This window comes from Coregonus clupeaformis, chromosome 1 (assembly GCF_020615455.1).
Source record: "Coregonus clupeaformis isolate EN_2021a chromosome 1, ASM2061545v1, whole genome shotgun sequence".
Taxonomy (NCBI): domain Eukaryota; kingdom Metazoa; phylum Chordata; class Actinopteri; order Salmoniformes; family Salmonidae; genus Coregonus; species Coregonus clupeaformis.
This window is the reverse complement of record NC_059192.1, coordinates 61,887,794-61,906,700: the sequence shown is the minus strand read 5'-3', so window position 1 is coordinate 61,906,700 and position 18,907 is coordinate 61,887,794. Positions and strand designations below refer to the sequence as shown.

Below are 18,907 nucleotides of genomic sequence, written 5' to 3'. Positions count from 1 at the left end.
AATAAACCACTACTAAAGGACACCAATAAGAAGAAGACTTGCTTGGGCCAAGAAATACGAGCACTGGACATTAGACCGGTGGAAATCTGTCCTTTGGTCTGACATTTTTGGTTCCAACCGCTGTGTGAGACGCAGAGTAGGTGAACAGATTATCTCTACATGTGTGGTTCCCACCGTGAAGCATGGATGAGGAAGTGTTATGGTGTGGGGGTGCTTTGCTGGTGACACTGTCGGTGATTTATTTAGAATTCAAGGCACACTTAACCAGCATGACTACCACAGCATTCTGCAGAGATACGCCATCCCATCTGGTTTGCGCTTAGTGGGACTATCATTTGTTTTTCAACAGGACAATGACCCAACACACCTCCAGGCTGTGTAAGGGCTATTTGACCAAGAAGGAGAGTGATGGAGTGCGGCATCAGATGACCTGGCCTCCACAATGACCCGACCTCAACCCAACTGAGATGGTTTGGGATGAGTTGGACCACAGAGTGAAGTAAAAGCAGCCAACAAGTGCTCAGCATATGTGGGAACTCCTTGAAGACTGTTGGAAAAACATTCCAGGTAAAGCTGGTTGAGAGAATGCCAAGAGTGTACAAAGCTGTCATCAAGGCAAAGGGTGGGTACTTTGAAGAATCTCAAATATAAAATATATTTTGATTTGTTTAACACTTTTTTGGTAACTACATGATTCCATATGTGTTATTTCATAGTTTTGATGTCTTCACTATTATTCTACAATGTAGAAAATAGTAAAAAATAACAAAAAGCCCTTGAATGAGTAGGTGTGTCCAAACTTTTGACTGGTACTGTATGTAACAGTGATTCTATTTAAGAAAAATAACTATCAAAGGGCAAACAATTCAGACCCTTTGCTATGAGACTCGAAATCGAGCTCAGGTGCATCCTGTTTCCATTGATCATCCTTGAGATGTTTCTACAACTTGACTGGAGTCCACCTGTGGTAAATTCAATTGATTGGACATGATTTGGAAAGGCACACACCTGTCTATATAAGGTCCCACAGTTGACAGTGCATGTCAGAGCAAAAACCAAGCCATAAAGTCGAAGGAATTGTCCGTAAAGCTCAGAGACAGGATTGTGTCGAGGCACAGATCTGGGGAAGGGTACCAAAAAATGTCTTCAGCATTGAAGGTCCCTAAGAACACAGTGGTCTCCATCACTCTTAAATGGAAAAAGTTTGGAACCACCAAGATTCTTCCTAGAGCTGGCCGCCTGGCCAAACTGAGCAATCAGAGGGGAAGGGCCTTGGTCAGGGAGGTGACCAAGAACCCAATGGTCAATCTGACAGAGCTCCAGAGTTCCTCTGTGGAGATAGGAGAAACTTCCAGAAGGACAACCATCTCTGCAGCACTCCACCAATCAGGCCTTTATGGTAGAGTGGCCAGACGGAAGCCACTCTTCAGTAAAAGGCACATGACAGCCCGCTTGGAGTTTGCCAAAAGGCACCTAAAGGACTCTTAGACCATGAGAAACAAGATTCTCTGGTCTGATGAAACCAAGATTGAACTATTTGGCCTGAATACCAAGCGTCACGTCTGGAGGAAACCTGGCACCATCCCTACGGTGAAGCATGGTGGTGGCAGCATCATACTGTGGGGATGATTTTCAGCGGCAGGGACTGGGAGACTAGTCAGGATCGAGGGAAAGATGAACGGAGCGAGAGGTCCTTGATGAAAACCTGCTCCAGAGCGCTCAGCACCTCAGACTGGGGCAAAGGTTCATCTTCCAACAGGACAACGACCCTAAGCACACAGTCAAGACAATGCAGAATTTGGCAGTACGTCCAACCGTTCTCACAACCGCAGACTGTGTATGGCGTCGTGCCCCATGGTGGGGTTATGGTATGGGCAGGCATAAGCTACGGACAACGAACTCAGCAATTTGAATGCAGAGATGCCATGACAAGATCCTGAGGCCCATTGTCATGCCATTCACCCGCTGCCATCACCTCATGTTTCAGTATGATAATGCACAACCCCATGTCACAAGGATCTGTACACAATTCATGGAAGCTGGAAATATGTCCCAGTTCTTCCATGGCCTGCATACTCACCAGACGTCACCCATTGAGCATGTTTGGGATACTCTGGATCGACGTGTACGTCAGCGTGTTCCAGTTCCCACCAATATCCAGCAACATCGCATCGCCATTCAAGAGGAGTGTGACAACTTTCCACAGGTCACAATCAAAAGCCTTATCAACTCTATGCAAAGGACATGTCGCGCTGCATGAGGCAAATGGTGGTCACACCAGATACTAACTGGTTTTCTGATCCACGACCCTACCTTTTATAAAAAGGTTTGTGACCAACAGATGCATATCTGTATTCCCAGTCATGTGAAATTCATAGTTTAGGGCCAAATAAATGTATTTCAATTGACTGATTTCCTTATATGAACTGTAACTCAGTAAAATCTTTGAAATTGTTGCATGTAGCGTTTATATTTTTGTTCAGTATATATACAGTGAGGGAAACAAGTATTTGATCCCCTGCTGATTTTGTACGTTTGCACTCTGACAAAGACATGATCAGTCTATAGTTTTAATGGTAGGTTTATTTGAACAGTGAGAGACAGAATAACAACAAAGAAATCCAGAAAAACGCATGTCAAAAATGTTATGAATTGATTTGCATTTTAATGAAGGAAATAAGTATTTGACCCCTCTGCAAAACATGACTTAGTACTTGGTGGCAAAACCCTTGTTGGCAATCACAGAGGTCAGACGTTTCTTTTAGTTGGCCACCAGGTTTGCACACATCTCAGGAGGGATTTAGTCCCACTTTGCAGATCTTCTCCAAGTCATTAAGGTTTCGAGGCTGACGTTTGGCAACTCGAACCTTCAGCTCCCTCCACAGATTTTCTATGGGATTAAGGTCTGGAGACTGGCTAGGCCACTCCAGGACCTTAATGTGCTTCTTCTTGAGCCACTCCTTTGTTGCCTTGGCTGTGTGTTTTGGGTTATTGTCATGCTGGAATACCCATCCACGACCCATTTTCAATGCCCTGGCTGAGGGAAGGAGGTTCTCACCCAAGATTTGACGGTACATGGCCCCGTCCATCATCCCTTTGATGCGGTGAAGTTGTCCTGTCCCCTTAGCAGAAAAACACCCCCAAAGCATAATGTTTCCACCTCCATGTTTGACGGTGGGGATGGTGTTCTTGGGGTCATAGGCAGCATTCCTCCTCCTCCAAACACGGCGAGTTGAGTTGATGCCAAAGAGCTCGATTTTGGTCTCATCTGACCACAACACTTTCACCCAGTTCTCCTCTGAATCATTCAGATGTTCATTGGCAAACTTCAGACGGGCCTGTATATGTGCTTTCTTGAGCAGGGGGACCTTGCGGGCGCTGCAGGATTTCAGTCCTTCACGGCGTAGTGTTACCAATTTTTTTCTTGGTGACTATGGTCCCAGCTGCCTTGAGATCATTGACAAGATCCTCCCATGTAGTTCTGGGCTGATTCCTCACCGTTCTCATGATCATTGCAACTCCACGAGGTGAGATCTTGCATGGAGCCCCAGGCCGAGGGAGATTGACAGTTCTTTTGTGTTTCTTCCATTTGCGAATAATCGCACCAACTGTTGTCACCTTCTCACCAAGCTGCTTGGCGATGGTCTTGTAGCCCATTCCAGCCTTGTGTAGGTATTTGGCTGGCATGCACACAAAATATACAGCTTGTTGCGTCAAGTGGCCATAGACATATAATCCATAGAAGGGTTTGGAACCTCTTACCCTGGCAATTTGACTCAAACGCATGGGTACACTAGCAATGTCTGCCAGTCCTGAATTGAATGGGAACTGCCATCTATGGATTACATTTCTATGGTCGGTTGCGGCTGTCTGTTTGCATTTTGCAAATTTCAAAATACAATAGCGAGAAAAACTTAGTTTGGAAAGCAAATGCCTACTGCTGAAAAAGAGAAGACTAATCGGTCTGTAGAACCAATATATTAAAATTCTCACAACTACCAATTTTTGGCGAACAGCAACACTGTTTTTCAAAGTAGCTCATCTTGAGATAGGCTATTACCAAGAAGAGCGCATCGGCCATCACCGTGAGTAGTAGCATATAGCCTCATTAGGAGAGTCAGTGTGCCACTAAATTGTATTTAGTAACCTACTGTAGCCTATAATATCCTGTAGATATTGCCTCCTAATATTGTACAATCAGTGTGTCGCTTCATTGCCCTGGGCTATTGTTTGAATTGAAGACCAGATCGATCTCAGTGTGTCAGTGTCAAAGTAGCCACTCATTTTGGTCATTTGTGTGGTATTAAAAAAAGATTCTAATGTCTTCTATCATGTAAATTATGTAGAAACAAAATAGGCTTACAAGAAGCAGTAGTTTGTTAACACCACCTGCTTTAAGTTGCGAGCCAAACAGTTATTTACAAAGATCTAAATACATATTCCCATGAAACTGATTGAGATCAAATAATTGGCATGCAGTTTGACATTTCACCGGTAAAACGTGAAGAATTATCATTCACGATTGACAGTGATAATGGCCAATTTAGCATTTTAAGCACCTATTCTATAATGATATTAAATCGGTCTGTACAAACAGAAATAAATGTAATTGAAAAAAAAAAGTACACTCCCTCACCCCAAAAAATTATATCACTACACCTAACAGTATGATAATAATAATAATAATAATAATAATAATAAGCCATTTAGCAGACGCTTTTATCCAAAGCGACTTACAGTCATGCGTGCATACATTTTTTTTGCATTATAGAAAGGTTACATTTATTCTTCCAATAATGGGCTTGTAGTGCAGTCCAATAACTGAAACGAAGAAAGTGTTGTAAATTTCAGTCAGAGGACGCCGACATCTTTAAAAATATGTTTAATATTAGTTTTACACATACAAAAGAACATTACAATTAAAAATGTTTTCTAGCTCATTCATGTCAGTCAATCCTTTTTAAACAGCATAATGCAAAAAATTAAAAATACATTACCAACATAGAACAGATTAAGAGAATAGTAAACTCAAAAGACAGGAAAAATATTAAATAGTTAAGAAATGTAAAAGGAAAGTCACATTCTACTAGTTCTGACACCTGAGTGGTAATTTGGACCTGGGTGGCGTATCGTGAGTTTCATTTTCTGCCATCTTGGAACGATTGAGGAGTTTGTTTTCCTTCTTGCCGGCCTTCTTTTGCTGAAAGGAGAGAAAACGTTACAATCAAACAAAGCCATAGCTGGGACTAGGAGCGAGATAGTACTTAAACAAAGAAACACTGGGGTAATCTTACCTTGAAGAACGGCACTCTTCCATTCTCATAGCACATTAGGTTTTCGCCGATGTAAGATGGCTCAGTGACATAGCTGTCGTTGTAGCTGCTCAACTCGTCCTCCAGAGAGTCCTATGGCAACATAGATGTCATAACATCTATTCCATACACTGAACTTCACCCTTTCCAATGTAATTAATGCCTGTTACATGCTAAACAGTCAAGATCAGTCAGCATTCATAGTCAGTGTATACAGTTCCCTTAATGTAATCATGACACTAATCTGCGATACTGCCAAGAATTGGGCTCTGTGTACCTGATCGACCTGCTTCTCCTCCTCTACTGTGTCACACTGGAACAGGGCTGCCTGCAGCTCCTCCTGCTGGTGGCGGAGGCTGTCCAGCAGTTCTGATCTGCTCTTCGACTTGGCCAAGAGACGTGGGTACACAAACTCTCTCCTCTGAGGAGTTGCACCTACCAGAACAAATAGAAGGAAACATGAGGTCAGTGACTCAGTCTATACATGTAGAAGAAAAAAGCCAATTTAACATTTTAGTTGGCATTACATCCACGTCAGTCTCACCAGTTGGGACATCCTGTTTGAGCTCCTCGCTCAGGAAGCTGTGGACAAGGCCCAGGCCATCCTCCATGTGGGCCGTGAGTTCTATGTGGTGGTGTTCCAGAGTGTTCTGATCCAGTGATGTCTGCTCCTTCAAGGCCCCCAGACCCTCCTCCACCATCCCCTGCTGCTGCTTCAGCTGCCCACTCACCTCCTGGACCCTCTCCTCACAGCTCTGCTCCACTCTCTGATTCACACCACAGAGAAACACCGGTCAGTTATGATGAATAACGACATGTAATGAGCTGCTCAGGGATTGCGAAGCTAACCATTTTTGTAAAACTGAACAGTGTAGTACCAGTCTACTAATATTTTTGGCACTGAGCAAATTTCAGGTCTGCGGAGCGCAAATTTGAACCTTGTGAAATTTCTGTGCAACTTCCGGCGCGTGTTTACTGTGAACACAGAGGCTGTACCCAGCTTTAATTTACTGTTTCAGTGGACAAGTAGCCTACTGTGACTATTTGATCATAATGTAGGCCTACCATAAACAAAACAATGGAGAAAATGCATCACGTAACATTTTAACATGGAAATAGCAGTTCTATCATTCAGCCTACACTAGCAGTCAATGTGTGGTGTTCAATGTAGGCCTACATTCCATTACTTTTGAAAAATAAAAAAAACATGAAGGGCTTGACATTAACCCATTCATCCACTTGTCCTTCAGACAAGGAGGGGACTGAACATTGTTGTGTTTGATGCAAGAAACCACTTTACAAGATCAAATGCATCATTATTGTGGTCCTCTGTAGCTCAGCTGGTAGAGCACGGCGCTTGTAATGCCAGGATAGCGGGTTCGATCCCCGGGACCACCCATACGCAAAAATGTATGCACGCATGACTAAGTCGCTTTGGATAAAAGCGTCTGCTAAATGGCATATATTATTATTATTTTTATTATTCCCAATTTATGCTACCCTCTGCCTATTGGCTACTCAAAGTAAATACAACACTGCCCCTTTAAGACAAAGAAAAGCTCTTTACCTGACTCACTTTTCAAAGATGGCTAGAAATGTACACGTTTTGTGCTCTTGTAGGAAGCAATCACTCCCACATTGCGGACTACAAATTTGCTATAACTGGGCTAATAACGCACTAACTAGCAAAGAATGAACAAATGTGCACATGTGGCTACATGCAGTGCTCGCTTTGATCTCAAAATAAGCGCATAATAATCGCGACCACTCATGCTGTTAAACAGTCCAGTTCAAAGTGAATGGCACAAATCCATATATGGCAATTGTCTTTTTGCACATAGGCCTACTGCAGTTCTGATTGGTCATGGCGCACCGGTCTGTGTAGAGCATGGGCTGGAGTCATGCCTGTCAATGCAATAGAACACCTACTCCGAAACGCTCTGCCTACAACAACATCTCTTGCATTGGGTTTTTTGCATACTAAGTCTCCATAGTTTGTTTTGTTTCAGTATGTTGCATTGAAAGTGGCTAATATTGCATTGATTTTAAATCACAATTCCCACAGTAAAAGGGAAACATTGATAGTGTTAACTAACGGGGAAAAGTCTAGAAAGTTGAGTGAAGTTCAATCTCGTGCTTCTCTACACAGGCTGATTTTTCTGCTGTGCGGCAGTCCCTGGGGAGGGAACATTGCCAGACAGTATCCGGAGCGTGAGGTCTAGGGCTGTCCCAGACAATAAATAAATAAAATCTTGGTCGACCGAATGTCGTCCGTTCGTTCTACCAATCGGGAAAAAAAGCCCTAATGAGGTCTGATAGAAACTGTATCTGAGCCTGTTGGTATCCAACAAGCCATCAGACTGCTGAACACTTGAACTGGACTGACCTGCACAGACTCTCCAAACCTTAGCGCACTCATACAGTACATTCATGCTACACACAACTGCGCTACCAGACTTAATGATTGCTAAATACTGCACAATTTAAAAACACTTCCCCCCAATCCCTGCCTTCCCCAAAACACATGTAAATATTGGACTATAAATTGTGCCTTCCTGTATTATACTTATGCTAAAACGTTTATTCTATTCTACGAGGTTAGTTACTTTGTTCATATTCTTATATTTTATCATTTACCATTGTCGAGAAAGAACCTGCAAGTTTTCGTTAGATGGTGTATACCGCTTGTATCCCATACATACAACTAATGAAACTACCAGTATCCCGTACATACAACTAATGGAACTTGAAACTACCAGCCCAAGAAAAATTGTCAAACAAAAAAAAGAAATGTTAGTACTCCATTTCATAAAGTACCACCAAGTACCTGTTTAAGGTAAAACTGCACAATATTCCATCGGAGTGTATAGTTCACCTGTAGCAGGGTCTGAGCAGAGGCTGTGTTCTCTCTCATCACGGTGAGCTGAGCCTGGGCCTGGGAGTCAGTGCTGTCCTTGGTGGAGGCACACCATTGCAGACTCCTCTCACCCAGCTGGGTAAGAGAGCTGTGCAGGTGGCTGCAGTTGGCAGAGCACTCCTCCACTGTGCGCTGGGCCTCCTGGGCAGTCTGCTGGACCTCAGAGATCAGGCTGGCGGTGGTAGACTCTAGACACTCCTTTTGGGTTGCGGTTTGGTTCTCAGCTGCACTGCATCTCCTGAAAGAGGGAATCAAAGGAGTTAGAGGCTATGCACTGGCAAACATCTCAGGTGAAAAGAGTAATATGCAGATTCAATGGACAAAGCCAACACCATGGACAGATAAATCATGTCACATTAGGTCAATGGCCCAGTTGCACTTACGTTTGCAGCGTCTGCTGAAGGGACTGGACAGGGACCTGCAGGGCGTCGGAGGCACTCATCAGGCCGGCGTAGTTATTCTGGGTCTCCATGGCTAGGAGGTTGAGCTGGTTCTGCAGACACTGGATCACTTGAGTCATGCCCTGTAGGACCAGAAACAGAGGTGATGTCACAAGGTCAGATAGAAAAGCACACTTGTTGACCAAACAGCCTCGATAGTGAGAATAACAGGGTTTTTTCATCAACATCCAGATGTCTAACAGGGACTGGACTAATTGAATAAAAGCAGAGTAGACATTGCAAGAGGAACACTATCGTGCATCACAATTACATTGACATCTTGTTATTTCAGATCATTGCAGAGGGTGATAACAGAAGACACTTTATAGACTACTCCAAGTCGATCCCAGGCCGTACCGTCTGGTGCTCCTTGTCTGCTCTGCTGATCTGTTCCTTCAGGTTGTCATGCTCAGTCTTTAGGGAGCCGAGACCTTCTGTGGCAGTCTCCCTCAGGGCAGCCAGGTCCTGAGCATGGCCACTGAAGAACGATGTCATCTCCACCTTCATGGACTCCATCTGGGAAAAAGGAAGGCATTCATTAAATTGTCCAACACATGCATACGCAAAATATTTGGAGTATATTAAATGCATTATTTCAGCCAGCTTCCCTTACCTTAGCTGCCAGGGCATGGTGGCTCCCCAGTGTCTTATTCAGGCTGTCATTCATGGCCATGATGGCACTGAGACCAGGCAACATCTGGGCCACCAGGACCTCCTCAAGCTCCAGTTTATGCTCCTCCTGTTAAAACAGGATTGTATTTATCAAGACATATCTCACATATCTCTTTATACAGATGTGTGCACAAAGAGGCGGGAGAGACAGAAAAAACACAGGAAGAGAACAGACATGGCTTAATTTCTATCCTTACCAAAACCTGGTGCAGAGTGTTTTTGGCCTCCACACACAGAGTCTCCTGCTCCATCATCTTAGCCTGGCACTTGGTCATGCCGTCAGCAAACAGGTGGTCGATGCCGCAGAAGGACGTGGCTACAGTTGCCATGGCACCTTTGAAAGCTTTGTCGTTGACTGTAAGAAGACCCTCTGAGGGAGCAAAAGACATTCAATTAGATATTAATTCCTATGATGCGCTCATATCACTCTTATAAACTTCCAGTCCATTTCAAGCTCCTCACCAACTGAGGTTTTGTATGAGTCCAGCATGCTCTGGTGCTTGGTGCGCTGGTCTTCCACAGAGTTCTGCATCTGGCTGAACATAGCATCCATGTGGTCAGCAAAACTAATCTGGATCTCAGAGTTGTGCTCCTCAACTTTCTTCTTCCTCTCCAGCTTGGCATGCAGGCCAGATACGTCTTTGGTGCTCACATCAACAGTTGTCAGCAACTGGAGAAAAAAAAACATTAAATCATAAAACAGACAAAATCAGTCATTTTAATATACAGTACATTCTCAAAGATGCCATTTTAGTCATTTGGAAGACACTATTATCCAGAGTGAATTACAGCAGTGAGTGCATACATTTTCGTACTGGCTGTAATGTCACCCTAACCTTGTCTGCAGTGGTGTACAGTTTCTCCTCGGTGGAGGCCAGCTCAGACACTATAAACTCCTCCTCAGTGAGCTTCTGCTTAGTCTCCTGCAGGTCCTTGTGAGTCTCCTCCAGCTTATGGTTCTTCTCCTCCAGATCATTGGTGCACTGGTCCAGCTTCTCCTTGCTATCCTCAAACAGCTCTGTGACCTGGGAAGGAGGGACGGTTACAACATTTTTGGATTAGTCATGTGGAGCCAGTAGCCACTGTGCAGCTCATCCAAAAACAGGGAGTAAAATATGACTAATTTTGAAATATGCTTACCCTCTTCAGTTCCTCCTCTACTGCTGCAATCTTCTCGGTGTATTCTGTTATATGCTCCTCTTGGGAAGATATCGCACCTGCCATGCTCCTGAGGGTTGATAAATTATAATCTCCTATACTTTGTCCTTTTGAAGTGAATACCTTCCAATACAGATTTGAGTAAAAACGTTTGATTCATAAACAAAATATTTGTGTGTTGTACAATGGGCACTTACTCATAGTTCTCAGACGACAGATACACTCCATTCTTGTCACGAGTGGCAGCCAAATCCCGTTTTAGACGCTCAATTTCCTCTGTGTATTCCTGATGATGAAATGCAATATTTTAGTCAGGACATTTTACCACAAATAAAATATTATTCAAAACATACATGAAGTAAACTGAGCATAGTCCAAATTTCAATTTAGAGTTTTAGTTCTTATATTTACCTTGATAAGAGTTCTCTTTGTCAACTTCTGGTTCACCTCAGGCTTGTTCATTATGTTCTTGGCCCTGTTGGCATATTCCAGTGTGCTCAGAGTTTCCTGGGGATTTCACGAAATGAAAAGTTAGAGTATCGAGGCATTGATAAAAACTAGGCATCAATCTAGACACTGGTGCCAAGAGACAATACGACAGCCAGACACACCTCCAGGTTAATAGAGGCTGGGGAAACGGTGGCGATGATGGAGGTCTTGGTGCGGCCTCCCAGTGAGTCCTGGAGGATACGGGTGAGTTTGGACTCCCTGTAGGGCACGTGGGGCCTCTTCTCCACCAGTGCAGTGATCACCCTGCCCAGTGTCAGCAGAGACTGGTTGATGTTTCCAGCCTCCCGCGCCCGCTTGTCCACAGCCCCCGATCGGCCGATGTTTTCACTGCCAGCAAGGTCCACCTACAAGGAGAGGTCACGTTAGCAAAAATTCCTGATGGGCATCACAAGCAGGTGCACAAACAGGACAAATGTGTTATCCTTCTTTGTAAGTCACTGGTAGAGGATGTGACAATGGTATTTGTAGGTAATACCAGTTAACCATACCAAATTCAGTTTTCCAATCTTCACCAGTTCCTCTCCTTCAATGGTAATCTCCTTCATATGAATCGTGACGGAGAACACCGAGTGAGAGCGGCTGAAAAACAAAAAGGGGCAGATCAATACTCAACTATTCAAACACTATAACGCCTTGGGCTTTGGTATGAGACGTGTAGCTGGTCAGACATGCAGGTTTACCTGGAGTAGGCATTCATGAGAGTGGAGGCAGTTTTTCTCTTGGCGGATCCACGCTCCAGAATCTGGTAAACCTCATTTTTGTTGTGTACCGTGATTTCCTCCAGGCCCTTGATGATAACACCCCTCTGATGGACAGAAAGTACATTTAAACCTCATAACAAGGTTAAGAACATCACCCCATTGGTGGAATAGCAGGTTGTCTGGGGGAACAGCAGTGACGTGTTGACACTTGTGGAATTCAACTAATTAGGAACGTACATAAATGTGAGTGAGTAGTACCTTATTACGTGGATCATCAAACAACTGAAGGCGTTCAGTGACATCGGGACACGGACTCAGCAGGTCAAACAACTCTTCATTGTAGATCTCCAGCAAGGAAACCTTGACAGAAAACTCGGTCCCATTGTCAGACAGTTTCTCAAATATCTGATGAAGTGTCCGGGGAATGATACCAGCAAGAGGGTCCTGAAAGAGTCCATTTAAAATCACACATTAGTACACATACTGGAGGAAATTAATAAAAAGTCAATTGACAGATCTGATTATTATATACCTCTTCCCATGTAAATTCTTCATTTGGAGATCTTTCTCCTTCCATTGTGAAGGTCTTTCCTGTTCCCGTTTGGCCATATCTACATGACAAAGAAGAAACCGTTTAAGCAAAGATATTTTATAAAAACAGACAGACAAGTCTTCAGTGGCCAATGTCAGCTTCTTTTTTTGGGGGGCGTGTGGCACTCAGTGAGGCAGCCACAGTGTTTGGTCGTTGCGCGTGTATTCACCGTTTTTGTTTGTTAACTTGTGGATTGCGCAGTAGTCTGTCTCTAAATGTCTATTGCTTGCTAGTGATGGGGGGAGGGGGGGGGGGGAAACGATAGCTGCATATTGGGATATTATTTGACGATATCGCATCGTTTTGACAAGAACGCAATATTACTTTTGCACCAGTCGTTGTACCTGCACCAAAACTCCAGTATTTCTCCTTCATAGTTTGCCATCTTTTTAAATAGGGAGTCACAATTCTCTGTACTTTTATTTCCATGACTGATTAAAACTTGTTTTCTCATGGCTCTTGTCCCTCTGCAGCAGACATATGGTGAGCAATAGGTTTGTATTTATTAAGGATCTTCGCGGGGTCCAGCAACATTAAGGCAGTTATATACACAATTACAAATATTACATGACATCACATTTCATAACACTTTCCACAACCCATTAAGTGTCCTCAGGCCACTGCTCTACTACCACATACCTACAATACAAAATCCATGTGTAAGTGTTAGCACGTGTATGTCTGTGTCTCTTCACAGTCCCATAAGGTGTATTTTTATTTGATTTTTTTTTTTAAACTGATTCTACTGCTTGCATCAGTTACCTGATGTGGAATAGAGTTCCATGTAGCCATGGCTCTGTGCGCCTCCTATAGTCTGTTCTGTGTACATTTAAGGGCCAGCCGTGCTGCCTTGTTCTGAGCCAATTGTAATTTTCCTAAGTCCCTCTTTGTGGCACCTGACCACACGACTGCACAGTAGTCCAGGTGCGACAAAACTAGGGCCTGTAGGACCTGCCTTGTTGATAGTGTTGTTAAAAAGGCAGAGCAGCGCTTTATTATGGACAGACTTCTCCCCATCTTAGCTACTGTTGCATCAACATGTTTTGACCATGACAGTTTACAATCCAGGGTTACTCCAAGCAGTTTAGTCACCACAACTTGCTCAATTTCCACATTATTCATTACACGATTTGGTTGAGGTTTAGGGTTTCGTGAATGACTTGTCCCAAACACAATGCTTTTAGTTTGAAATATTTAGGACTAACTTATTTATTGCCAAACATTCTGAAACTGACTGCAGCTCTTTGTTGTGTTGCAGTAATTTAACTTGCTGTAGTAGCTGACGTGTAGTGTTGAGTCATCCGCATACATAGACACTGGCTTTACTGAAAGCCAGTGGCATGTCTTTAGTAAAGATTGAAAAAAAATAAAAGGGGCCTAGACAGCTGCCCTGGGGAATTCCTGATTCTACCTGGATTATGTTGGAGGCTTCCATTAAAGAACACCCTCTGTGTGCTGTTAGACAGGTAACTCTTTATCCACAATATAGCATGGGGTGTAAATCCACAACACAAGTTTTTCCAGCAGCAGACTATGATCAAATAGTCAAAAGCCGCACTGAAGTCTAACAAAACATCTCCCACAATCTTTATCATCAATTTCTTTCAGCCAATCAGTCATTTGTGTAAGTGCCGTGCATGTTGAATGTACTTCCCTATAAGGGGGCTGAAAGTCTGTTGTCAATTTGTTTACTGTAAAATAGCATTGAATCTGCCCCCCACCCCCCAAAAAAAAAAAAAAAGTCAAAAAGTTTACTAAGAGTTGGTAACAGGCCAATTGGTTGTCTATTTGAGCCATTAAAGGGGGCTTTACTATTCTTGGGTAGCGAAATGACTTGCTTCCCTCTAGGCCTCAGGGCACACACTTTCTTGTAGGCTTAGATTGAAGACATGGCAAATAGGAGTGGCAATATCATCCGCTATTATCCGGAGTCATTTTCCATCCAAGTTGTCAGACTCAGGTGGCTTGTCATTGTTGATAGACAATACTTTTTTCACCTCCTCCACACTGACGTTATCGAATTCAAAATGACAATGCTTGTTTGGAACATCGAAATGCAATAAAATCACATTATCGAATACATATAGAATCGCAATACATATCGTATCGGCACACAAGTATCGTGATAAGACCGTATCATGAGGTCCCTGGCAAACCCCAGCCCTATTTTTGCAGCACCATATCACCAAGTAAAATTCAGAGTATGTGTAAATGTACTTGGCAAATAAAGGGGATTTTGATTTTGTCACTTATTCACCAGTACTTACGCAAAAACTGTACAGTTGTATCCACTTATCACTTCATCCAGAATGGGACAGACAACACTCTTATACACGTCGATTTGCTTTGCAGCTGGACCAAACACCTGAGGGTTTGATAACATGTAACGTTAGGGTGCACATTTTGGAAGAGATGGCCTTCCAACCAAGTAGCTATTGGTGTTAGTCCATTTTAGACAAATAACATTAGCTACATTAGTTACCATATCAAAGGTGTACATCTTCCTAGCTGCCTTGTCGCCAATCCCTCCCGTTCGCACATTGATCTCTTTTCTGTTTTCGACCGTATCGATGACTCCATGGGAGGCAGACTTGCGTTCCGCGTTGTTGAACGGTCTGAAGAAGAAAGGGCAGAGAAGTTAGCGAGACATTAGCTAAGCCAAGTTACAGTGCACATTTTGTTACGTTACAGCCTTATTCTAAAATGGACTCAAATTGTTGTTTTCCCATCAATCTACACACAATGCCTCATAATGACAAAGCAAAAACATGTTTTTAGAAATGTTTGCAAATGTATAAAAAATAAAAAACGGAAATATCACATTTACATAAATATTCAGACCCTTTACTCAGTACTTTGTTGAAGCACCTTTGGCAGTGATTACAGCCTCGAGTCTTCACGGGTATGTCGCTACAAGCTTGGCACACTTGTATTTGGGGAGTTTCTCCCATTCTTCTCTGCAGATCCTCTCAAGCTCTGTCAGGTTGGATGGGGAGCATCGCTGCACAGCTATTTTCAGGTCTCTCCAGAGATGTTCGATCAAGTTCAAGTCCAGGCTCTGGCTGGGCCACTCAATGACATTGAGACTTGTCCCGAAGCCACTCCTGCGTTGTCTTGGCTGTGTGCTTAGGGTCGTTGTCCTGTTGGAAGGAGAACCTTTGCCCCAGTCTGAGGTCCTGAGCAGGTTTTCATCAAGGATCTCTGTACTTTGCTCCTGACTAGTCTCCCAGTCCCTGCCGCTGAAAAACATCCCCACAGCATGGTGCTGCCACCACCATGCTTCACTGTAGGGATGGTGCCAGGTTTCCTCCAGACGTGACGCTCGGCATTTAGGCCAAAGAGTTCCATCTTGGTTTCATCAGAGCAGAGAATCTTGTTTCTCATGGTCTGAGAGTCCTTTGGGTGCCTTTTGGCAAACTCCAAGAGGGATGTCATGTGCCTTTTACTGAGGAGTAGCTTCCGTCTGGCCACTACCATAAAGGCCTGATTGGTGGAGTTCTGCAGAGATGGTTGTCCTTCTGGAAGGCTCACCCATCTCCACAGAGGAACTCTAGAGCTCTGTCAGAGTGACCATCGGGTTCTTGGTCACCTCCCTGACTAAGGCCCTTCTCCCCCGATTGCTCAGTTTGGCTGGGCGGCCAGCTCTAGGAAGAGTCTTGGTGGTTCCAAACTTCTTCCATTTAAGAATAATGGATGCCACGGTGTTCTTGGGGACCTTCAATGCTGCAGAATTTTTTTGGCACCCTTACCCAGATCTGTGCCTCAACACAATCCTGTCTCGGAGCTCTACGGACAATTGTTTCGCACTCATGACTTGGTTTTTGCTCTGACATGGACTGTCAACTGTGGGACTTTATATAGACAGGTTTTTCCAAATCATGTCCAATCAATTGAATTTACCACAGGTGGACTCCAATCAAATTGTAATAACAGCTCAAGGATGATCAATGGAAACAGGATGCACCTCAGCTCAATTTAGAGTCTCATAACAAAGGGTCTGAATACTTAAATACTGTAAATAAGGTATCTGTTTTTTTTTTTTTATACATTTGCAAAAATTTATAAAAACCTGTTTTTGCTTTGTCATTATGTGGTAGTGTGTAGATTGATGAGGAAAATGTTTAATTTAATCAATTTTAGAATAAGGCTGTAACGTAACAAATTGTGGAAAAACTCAAGGGGTCTGAATATTTTCCGAATGCACTATATATAGCTAGTGTGCTGTGACACCATCACCCATGTCCCAATTTTTGTGTATTTTAGTCCCAACTGGTTTCATACAAGTCAGGTTTACCTTACCTGCATCTCACAACGACTTGAATATTTCTCCCCTTCTCATCCTTTTTGGCAACATTGAACAAGTTGTTCGAAGCCATGTTTGCAGAACACTCCAAATCCTGCAAACGTCAACTGTAACAAATAACGTTACCGTTTTTCAATTGAAAAATGCAAATGTTGTATTAGTTAGCTAACATAACGTTACTGTTACTCTGACTAGTGAGCTACCTACCGTTAATTAACTAGCTATCTACTGTAGCTAACTAACGTAAGCGATTAGCACTTCTATATTTGCTAACATCAGCTTGCTTCGTTAGCTAGCTATGTTACATTAGGCAAGCAATCCAAAATTGTCCTTACCAAATCTTTCCTCTCGAATTACTCTTCAACAATTATCTTGTAGATAGCTTGCTATTTTTGACAAAAACAATTTGATTGCTGGCGCTCTATCATGCGGACTGTGTAGTATTTCAAACAAAACTTTAAATCTTTTCATCCGAGTTCAGCCAATAGCTAAATCGGAACATCTCAAACGCGATTTTATTGGCAGTCTGTGGTCACATGAAAAATGGAGGCGTGATGCATCACGGGAATTTAGCTATAAACTGGGACACACACACTTCACAGCGCTAATTTTTTGGGGTCATGGCTAGAAGGGATACCGAGTTTGTGACGTCATAGTACCGTCTGCTCCACTCGCGCCTAAGTCGCTAGAGTTTCCTCAGGAATTCTCAATGACTAAAACTATGGTGTGTACCACTGCTGGTCTTCAGTATTTTACTAGCCTATAAGCTTTTGAAGAACAGGAAAGGGCCTTCCCCAAACTGTTGCCACAAAGTTGGAAGCACAGAATCGTCTAGAATGTCATTGTATGCTGTAGCGTTAAGATTTCCCTTCACTGGAACTAAGGGGCCTAACCCGAACCATGAAAAACAGCCCCAGAACATTATTCCTCCTCCACCAGTTGTCACTATGCATTCGGGCAGGTAACATTATGCTGGCATCTGCCAAACCCAGATTCATCCGTCGGACTACCATGTGGTGAAGTGGGCTTCATCACTCCAGAGAACGCGTTTCCACTGCTCCAGAGTCCAATGACGGCGAGCTTTAGACCACTCCAGCTGACGCTTGGAATTGCTCAGGTGATCTTAGGCTCCCAACGAACAGTTCCTGTGCTGACGTTGCTTCCAGAGGCAGTTTCGTACTGAGTGTTGCAACCGAGGACATACGTCTACGCGCTTCAGCACTCGGCGGTCCTGTTCTGTTTTTAAAGGAACAAATAATAATTAAAGTGAAATCTAAGCAGCCAATGGCTTGGTTCTTTTTGGCATATCTCATGCCATTATCCTATCTTGGTTGGCATTGTGTGGTTCAAGCACAGAGTTTCTAAACCCAGAGATGCAATATCGCCAAATTTACGGGAACGCTTGCGAAGCATAATAAACCAACAATGCCTGGGTTTTGGATTTACAAAATCAATGAGAGAAGTAAAAAAGTATTCCTTAGTTAATTTTCTCGAAATCTGAAGGCACAACGTACATTCGAGCCAATGTCTTAAGTAGTTGAACATGTTATTACTCCAACCTCGTGAAAGTGACAAACTGTCACGTTTGAATTTTCGTAAAAAACTACTTTATATCGAAGGAGTGTCTTTGATTTGACGGCCTGCACACGCGCAGTTTGGCGCGAGACTATCATTCGACCCGATGAAGTGTTTCTACGCATGAGTTTAGCTAGCCAACTTCGCCATGACATCGCCTACAAGTGTGATCAGGGATTTATTTTGGAGAAGCAGTTTCTGCCTATCTTCATACTGTACTGTCTTTGATTCAAGGAAACAACATTTACATGACAAACACTGCATGGAAAGTCTTTTTTTTTCTCCACACATTTTGTTACTTTTCCATTCACATAATAAGTCACCTATTTGTTTCAAAAACAGTTGTTTGAAACAAACTGTGGTCAGTACAAATCCATCACTTGTCAATTCAACCATAGTAACAATGTCTCAATTATTGATTTTAAAAAAATGTATTGGTGGAAGTTGCAATGTGTTGTAAATTGCCCAAAGATATGGACTTTTTCATACAAATATGTGCTCACAAACAAAATGAGAGAAACACTCTTTAAAATAACACTGGACACTGTGTTAACAAACCTCCAAACGAGCTTCAATGCCATACAACACTCCTTCAGTAGCCTCCAACTGCTCTTAAACAATAGTAAAACTAAATGCATGCTCTTCAACAGAACGCTGCTTGCACCCGCCCACCCGACTAGAATCACTACTCTCGACGGGTCTGACCTAGAGTATGTGGACAACTACA

General features: G+C 43.2%; 1 protein-coding gene across 1 annotated transcript; it reads right to left on the bottom strand.

The window, feature by feature from the left end:
• Positions 1–4,866: 4,866 nt before the first annotated feature.
• Positions 4,867–17,216, bottom strand: LOC121571566 (kinesin-like protein KIF11). The gene is made up of 23 exons (XM_041883103.2): positions 16,941–17,216; positions 16,602–16,712; positions 14,785–14,917; positions 14,570–14,667; positions 12,243–12,321; positions 11,969–12,154; positions 11,690–11,814; positions 11,498–11,588; positions 11,111–11,353; positions 10,911–11,006; positions 10,697–10,785; positions 10,482–10,569; positions 10,178–10,366; positions 9,804–10,011; positions 9,539–9,711; positions 9,283–9,408; positions 9,027–9,185; positions 8,613–8,752; positions 8,188–8,467; positions 5,857–6,079; positions 5,590–5,747; positions 5,295–5,405; positions 4,867–5,200 (listed from the first exon to the last, which is right to left on the bottom strand). The coding sequence occupies exons 2-23, from the start codon at positions 16,676–16,678 to the stop codon at positions 5,087–5,089; spliced, it is 3,186 nt and encodes a 1,061-aa protein (XP_041739037.1). The 5' UTR covers positions 16,679–16,712; positions 16,941–17,216; the 3' UTR covers positions 4,867–5,086.
• Positions 17,217–18,907: the final 1,691 nt, after the last annotated feature.

Bases quoted from the DNA above. Each gene is read 5' to 3' on its own strand.
- LOC121571566 (XM_041883103.2), bottom strand. From the start codon at position 16,678: ATGGCTTCGAACAACTTGTTCAATGTTGCCAAAAAGGATGAGAAGGGG. The intron at 14,918-16,601 runs GTAAGGTAAACC...TTTCTTCTTCAG, and splicing joins CAAGTCGTTGTGAGATGCAG to ACCGTTCAACAACGCGGAAC. The intron at 9,186-9,282 runs GTAAGGGAAGCT...CCTTTTTCCCAG, and splicing joins ACCATGCCCTGGCAGCTAAG to ATGGAGTCCATGAAGGTGGA.